Source organism: Rhineura floridana, chromosome 2 (genome assembly GCF_030035675.1).
Source record: "Rhineura floridana isolate rRhiFlo1 chromosome 2, rRhiFlo1.hap2, whole genome shotgun sequence".
Lineage (NCBI taxonomy): Eukaryota > Metazoa > Chordata > Lepidosauria > Squamata > Rhineuridae > Rhineura > Rhineura floridana.
This window is the reverse complement of record NC_084481.1, coordinates 113465916-113473574: the sequence shown is the minus strand read 5'-3', so window position 1 is coordinate 113473574 and position 7659 is coordinate 113465916. Positions and strand designations below refer to the sequence as shown.

Sequence of the window (7659 nt, the reverse complement as noted above, 5' to 3'; positions counted from 1 at the left end):
GAATTATTTTGTTCTTCTGCTTAAAGGCACCATCTTCTCTAGGATACAGTTGTAGTGTCTCCACTCATCTTCCTGCACACTCTGATTTGAAATATATGGACTGGACTGTTCAAACTGAAGAGTGCCATTTCAGTGCTGTTGCATGATCAGCTGTATTATGGGATTGTAACTCACATAAACATCAATGGGGTACTGAAAGATTTACTGTCAAGTCGATAGTGCCTTAAAGTAAGTGGTGGTGGTAGTAAGAATCTACCAAATAGTGCCAAGCTGCAGCTTCAGCTTCTGGGCACTTTTCTAGTAATCAGCGCAAGCAACGACATTCAGTAGCAGTTAAAATGCAACGATTTCTAATGGCCAAAACACAACCTTTTCAACTCCATGTGTAAATGCTAGTCATCTGTGAGGTGCCATTCCAAATTCATTTTTCACTCTGTTTGTACAGGCAGGAGACAGATCTGGTGCAACAGGGTGGGTGGGGGTGGAGCAGAGCTGCAGTGCTAACTTCCTGACAGGAAGGTTGCTGTCGCTTCCCTTGAGAGCTAGGGGGCTGGCGGATTTCAAGCACGTTGGTGGAGTGAATCTGACACTCCTGCCTTTGCATCATGCTAGCCTCCCCAACTACCTCTCCCCATTTCCTTTCAGCTCCACCCCACCCAGCGAGCTACTTCTATTAGAATGGCAGGCACGCAGGGGGAAAACTAATTCTTTTTGCAGATTTGATCTCCTTGGCAGGCTTTGCTTAGTGCAATATTCTATCCTCATAATTTCCCTGCCAGCAGAGTTGTGTCCAGATCAGCAAATCTTGTCGCTCCATGAGATTTAGACAGCACTGCTCAGCATTTTACAAAACTTAAAAAGAGAGATTCACTTCAGTTATGTGGTAAAATAAAGTGAAAATTTCACATCATTTATTTGGATTGGCCACATTAATGCAAAAAACAACACTGACAGTTTATTTGCTTAAAAAGTATCCATCAAAATAAATATAAAATATATAACTACAAATAATTTAAGCTGTGTCTTTCCCCCCCATGAGGTGATGATAGTCTTTACATCTTATAAATAGAAAACAAAACTGTAGTTTGCAAACTGGACCTCCTGTTCAGTTAGCCAGACTTGTATTTTTCAAACTATCTTTGGTTTGTAAAAGCCTTTCAAGGAAGAAGATTTGGCACTGCAGCCTCATCAGAGTTGAAGCGATCCAGCCATCTCTGACATCCTTCTTTGCTTTCCTTCATTGGTACCATGCACTAGTGAACTCCAATTGCAATCCAAGACACACAATCTTGTTCCCATCCAGAGTTAAACGTTCTATAGATAGGGGAGGGGAAAAAAAGAAAAAGAAAAAAGAGAAAGTCAGCAAAGTGGAGAAGAACAAATACTTACAAAGCTATGTTAAAATGTCTGCCCAAATAAAAAAATGCAGTCTTGTGACATCTAATAATAATAATAATAAAATAATGTTTATTTATAATGCCCCTTTCACCAAAAGGCAGCGCACCAAACATATACAATTAAAATAACAACAATACATAAAATAGCATAACAACTCCTAATATCAACCACTGTAAAAGGCACCTAACACCTCTAAATGCCTCATCCAAAAACAGGGGTGGCAAACCCACCGACCATATCTAGCCCCCCAAGTCCACAATATTTTTTAAAGGTTTTTTTAATGGTTGCTTTGATAGGTCCTCTGTTGTGATACCATGACAAAAAGAGCTATGCCAAAAGGTTTTTGTCATCCCAAAGACTCACCAAAATTTGTCCTTAATTAAAAAAGGTATTTTTTGCCCACATCCACCTTGCTATCTGGCTCCGAAAGCATTTTCCATAGGTCAGTTTGGCCCTCAGCTCAAGAGAGATTAGCCACTCCATCTTAAAGATGTGTACAAGAATTCACAAAAGCTTATGCCATAATAAATTAGTTAATTTTTCAGTGCCACAAGGCTGTTTTTGCTTCAACAGACTAACATGGCTACTCCTCTGGAAAATGCCCAAATAAAGATTTCTACAAAAAAAGAGAGAAAAAGCAGCTACTGTTGTATTTCCTAAGTTTCAATGTAAGTTGCACAAGAGTCTTTCTTCCAAGTGTTTAGGTTTAGGATGAGAACAGCACAAATATTTTTAAACAGTATTGGGCAGAGACCCTCCCCCAGTCTGCAGGAAATGGAGTCCAACGAAAGTAGAACCAGTCTTTTTAATGAGCTCTTGTTGCGCAATGTCTAAAAAGTTCCCCTTCCAATCCAAGTGGCTTGCAAGGCAGCATTCAGAGTTGTCTAAAGGCACATTCACAATAAATCCCTAAGACTATCTCAGCAATAACGCATATCTGCTCAGAAGTAAGCTCCAATAAGTTGAGAATCATGTTAAGATTGCATAAACGTAGCCAAGCATAAGCATTAAGGTCTTAGTAGGGAACACCATCCCCCAAAGCTTATACTCTGGACCGGCCTTGCTGAAACCCAACATTACTCATTTAGGTGTCTGTGGCTGGGAAAAGACACTCCTTCCCCCATATATTTCCAGTTATACTTTAATTACATTTTTACAGGAAAAATTTCTGATGTCAGAAGAGAAGTGCACCCTGACAAGCCAGCCTGGTCCAGCCTATATAGCACTGATAGAGGACACACTGACTTCTCTGTTTCGTGCAGGAACAACCTTTTGATACATGCCACTCTCCAAGAATGATGATCTAGTTACACTGGAGAATGCTGACTTAAGGCTGATCTGCACATTAGAATTCGTCCTTATTTCCGCGCTAAAGATTTCCTTGGCAGCCCCTCTTCTCCTGTCAGTCTCCCCCTTCAGGCAGCAGCAATTGTGCAAAACAAAACCTCTGTACAGAGGAACTGCAGACCGCCACACATTGTGCAGTTCTTCTGCCCTTCGTTCCAGGGGAACCCACACCTTCACCAGAAGCACAGCTGGTGGCTGGTTGCATGGAGCATCAGCAGTTTACCCTCAGCTCACTTCAGCTGTGTTGGCACAACCCCTGGAAACTTCAGTTTTGCCTGCATGTTGCACAAGCACACCTGGGCATGTTAAGAGTGCTATCTCTAAAAGGGAAGAGAGAAAGCCACCTTATACTGAGTCAGTTCATTGGGCCATGTAGCTCAGTACTGTCAACAATGACTGGCAGCAGCTCTCTGGGTTGTGGGGGGGGGGTCCTCCCAGCTGCATATGGAGATGCCGGAGGTTGAACTAGAGACCTTCTGCATGCCAAGCAGATGCTCTACAACTGAGCTACTGCCCTCTCCTCAGATGCACTGGACACACAGCTTGGTATTTGTTCGCCAGCCAGCTGCAAGAAGGGTGGCAGAGAACACTCCTTTCAGCCACAGTGTGCCCTAATGCCTGTCCCTACTTTGCATGTTCCCAGCTTTGTACCTCACTCCAAAAGTAAGCCTGAGGATCTCAAATCAACTGTCCCCCACTCCGCACTTCCAGTGTAGTTTATGGAGTGCATTGCCAATGCGAGTTTCTACCAAGTTCATGGACCCATTTTCAAATCCCTCAAGCCATCCAGTTTGGAAAGATCGCCAGGCCCACATCCGTATTTGCTCCTAAGATTATTCTAACTGCAGCCTATGGGTTGTATCCATTGTTAGTTCTCCTCAGGGCAGACCCATTGAAATTAATGAACAAGACTCACTTGGGTCTGCTAAGTTCAGTGGGTCTATTCTGGGCATAACTTCGTTGGATCCAGCCCTCTACAGCCCTCCAGATGGCTCTGAGCTCCAGCCTCCTTTTGTGTAAAGCGAAGGCGCACAGGCCCATGAGGGGATATTTCCGTGCAGATGTTAAAAGCACTTCGCATGAAGCCACCAGCCTTCCGGGGACCAGCCCATCGCTCCGCTCCGCGCATCTTCACACACTCTCCCCCGCCCGCTCCCTCACACACCTTTGGTAGGTTAGGGCCGGGCCGGGCCGCCGGCGGGATTCCGGGGCGGAGTGGGTCAGGGGGCCCGGGCGAGGCGCCTGTCGCGGGTGGTGGCGGCCGCCTGCTCGGCGGCCTCCTGCCGGCTCTTGAAGTCCTGGATGGCGCGCTTGTTCTGGAAGTCGATGAGGGCCATGGTGATGGAGGCGTTCCAGCAGCTCTCGCCCGGGCACCGAAAGTCGATCTCCTTGCGGTCCGTCGTGACGACGGTGAAGTAGACGTACTTGCCGGTCCGCTCCACGCAGTCCACCTTCTGGATGGAGCCGAAGCGCAGCTCCTTGGCGCGGGCCTTGCCGCCGCCGCCCTCGGGCGAGAAGAGGCTCAGGCTGTCCTTGCTCAGCACCACCAGCTTCTTCTTCCACAGCTGGAAGAGGCTGTCGCTCCGCTTCTCCAGCTCGCCCTCGCGGATCACCTCCGACGCCGCCACGGGTGCCGCCACCGGCCCCTTCATCCTGCGGCTGCCCGGCCGACGCTCGCTGCCCGCTAACGCTGCTCCCGGAGCCTCCGCAGCGCCACGCCCGGCTGGGGGATGAGCCAAGGCCAAGACGACACTCGCCTTCCTTCCACCCGGCGTCTCTCGCCTCGCCCGCTACCTCACCAACGTGACGCTCCTGCTGCTAGGACCGTGGGCCCCTCCAGCGCGAAGCGCACCATTTATGGCCTTGGACACTCGTCCCAGGCTCTGCCCCGCGAACTTGGTCTCCGCCTGCTGACTGCGTCGTCTCGCCCACTCCAGAGGGGGCTCCGCCTCCCCACCCCAAGTTCTCTCTTTCTGTGTCATCGCCCTCTAGTCCTGCGTTGTATGGTTCTCCCCAACGATACTCTGTAAGCCCTGTTCTTGGCAGGTGTTGCCAACTCCTCAGTGATCGTTGCCAAAGTGAGGTGGAGGACATGACAATGCCCTTCCGATCGTCGCCCCTCCCCCTCCCCAGGTTGATCCAGATATGCATGTACACCCTACATGAAGCAGCAGAAAGAAGTTTTGCAATCACCTCAAACACAATGCTTTTCAGTGGAGTCACTTCACACATTGAGCTACTAGTCATTGGGGCTTCATGTTTGTGATGGCCCATTCACATGTGCAAACCATCACTTTAGCTCCTTTCTGGTGACATCCAGAGCTGAGTGAAGGGGCAGTGGGTGGGAAATGGATTGCAATGGCAGGCTTTCTAAGCTCCAATAGCGCATATGCAGGCAGTAGTGTAGTGACAAGTTCAGAAGTGCAGGGTCCCCTCTTGATAGTCATGCCACGCCCCCTCATAGCCACATCTCATCATTTATTTGCTTGCTGTCCATCATCATCTCCACACTTCTCAGTCCTTCCCATGTGCACTTTCTCCCAGAGCACAAATATTTTATTTGCTGTCAGGTAGGATATGGACCAGGTTCCCAGATAAAAACAGACAGGATAAAAGACAGACAGCCACTCAAAAATATTCTCTGTCCCTTGGAGCTGTTGCAGCAACAAGGGTGGAACAGCAAACCTCCCAGCACCTCTCCACCTTGCCCTACTGGAGTTTTGCAAACTGAGATCTCCCAACTCCTAGGATGGTGCCTAGGGAAGGCTGGGAGAGCCAAGGAGGCCAAAAGGCCCACTCCTGGTATTGTCTGATCCGAATTCATGGCACCAGAAATGTGGAAGGAAAAACTTTCCAGACAAAATGAGGTGCTCCAGAGAACAGAGTTTATTGAGACATAAACCAAAAGTGCTAATGGGAGGGTAGGTGCAAACCCAAGCTCTGCCAATCACAGGAAGAGAACAGCTTTTTATAACCATTTTGGCATCATAAACCGGACAGGGTCAAATCCAACCCCTTATCCCCTATAACTGATGAAACTGCATTTTTAGGCCTAGCCTCTTGGCTATGTTCGGGCCTCGCCTCCTGGCTATGGTTGGGTCTGCCTCTTTATTTCTTTATGTTTACACTAAAAATATCAAAAGTATATAGACTATTCAGCATTCTTTACTACTTCTCCTTTCTTCCTGCTGCCTTGCATTATTTTATATCTATTAAGTAAGTTTCAACCCTGACACCTCAGCAGCTTCTAATTTCGATTGTAATCAAGCATACTTCCTTAAAACATTTTCCATGCTAAAACACTGCTTTGGATTTTTCCTATGCTCTAAATCAAGCACACACAAATAAAATAATCTAAATCATAATTATGATTAATAATTAAACAGGAATTTATACAATAATTCAGAAATCTCATTCCTCAACAACAAATGTCCACAGGAGCCAATCAGCATGTGAGAGGAGTGCGCTAGTTACTGAGAAGAATATTCTCAGTGACTGACTCATCTCCATTCACTCTGATTGGCTCCAATTGGCAGGAAAAGACAAGGAACCATGTAAGAAGGGTCTTCTCAGTGAGTGACTAACACACTCCCCTTTCATACTGATTGGCTCATAGGACGCTGGAGACATAAGGACTGGGACCCTGCTCCCAAAAAAGACCCCGGAGACCCTGGACCACTACACCCCTGTATGCAGGTACAACTAAAGGAGTATAGGCATGTTGAATGGGAGTCCTGCTTTTGAGGGGAGGGGGGGAGAGATCCTGTTACATCCTTCATGCATTTGTGGAGCGTGGATGATGTTTGCAAATTGTGTTGATATTGCAGCACATGAGGAACATGTATGTATGAATCCCAAGGGATTCTTCACAGGCAACATCTGAAAGTGTAACCTTAAAATTTTTTATGAGTGATAAGCAAAAACATGAGTGCAACAAAGCCACGTTTGCAAACACACGTATTATACAAGTGCACTCATTCAGGCAATCAGATGAACTGTGGCTCCAAAGATTTAAAAAGGAAGAAAATGAGTCAGGTCTGTTAGAGACAAAAACAGAAAGCAAAACAGAAGAGGCCAGTTGCAAATGTACGAAATAGGAATATATCATTGAAGTAGGCCACAAAAAATGATGCAAAATGTCATTAATATACTATGTGATACTGCAAGCTGATGTAATGCACAGTAAAATGTAAACAAATTGAATAGACATGCACACAATAATTACAAATTCACAACTGAACTGAAGGGGAACAGCTGCAGCATTTGGGGGACTGAAGAAGACCTGCCCTAGGAGTGAGTATCTGAGCATCAGGGTGCTTGCTGCTCGCTCCTTTGGGTTGCTGTCCCTCAAGACAGCTGAAGTTCCTGGTAAGTGCTGCAAGACTGGGGCCCCCTGCCTGACCCTTGCTCCAGAGAAAGGCTGCAGTTAACCTTGCAGCTTCTTGCATCAGCTGCTGGCTGGGTCAGGAGGCATAAAAGCCCAGCTGCCCTTAGGCAGTGGGGTTGTTGCCAGCAGGGTTACCACTGAAGGAGTGACACCAAAGGGAATTGTCCCTTGGGGAACCCCTTAGGGAGTCCTGAGGGTGAGGGTACTACCCCCCTTCTATTACCTTTTTTAAAAAAATGTTTTATTATTTTTCTGTTAAACCAATCTAGAGGAGATTGGTGGTGGGGAGGGCGTGTGGTGCATGTGTAGTTCCTGCACAAGGTGAGAGCCTGTGCAGTGAACTGAATGGTATGAGAAAATCGCCAGATGCCTTCAGAGTGAGAGTCTGTAACTGGCAGAAGGCTGGCCCTCCCTGGGTGTGAGACAGGAGGGTGAGTAAATGGGCCCTGTGTGAAAACGTTTGAATGGATATGACTGTTCGCAATTCTCGCAGAGGCCTATTGGGATAATTGGCTCTGGCAGGTTTT

At 47.0% G+C, this 7659-nt stretch overlaps 1 protein-coding gene across 1 annotated transcript; it reads right to left on the bottom strand.

Moving 5' to 3' along the window:
- Positions 1-886: 886 nt before the first annotated feature.
- Positions 887-4756, bottom strand: LOC133378284 (pleckstrin homology-like domain family A member 2). The gene is made up of 2 exons (XM_061613094.1): positions 3911-4756; positions 887-1314 (listed from the first exon to the last, which is right to left on the bottom strand). The coding sequence occupies exon 1, from the start codon at positions 4395-4397 to the stop codon at positions 3966-3968; it is 432 nt and encodes a 143-aa protein (XP_061469078.1). The 5' UTR covers positions 4398-4756; the 3' UTR covers positions 887-1314; positions 3911-3965.
- Between the last annotated feature and the right edge of the window lie 2903 nt (positions 4757-7659).

Coding starts and splice junctions, on each gene's coding strand:
- LOC133378284 (XM_061613094.1), bottom strand. CDS start 4,397: ATGAAGGGGCCGGTGGCGGCACCCGTGGCGGCGTCGGAGGTGATCCGC.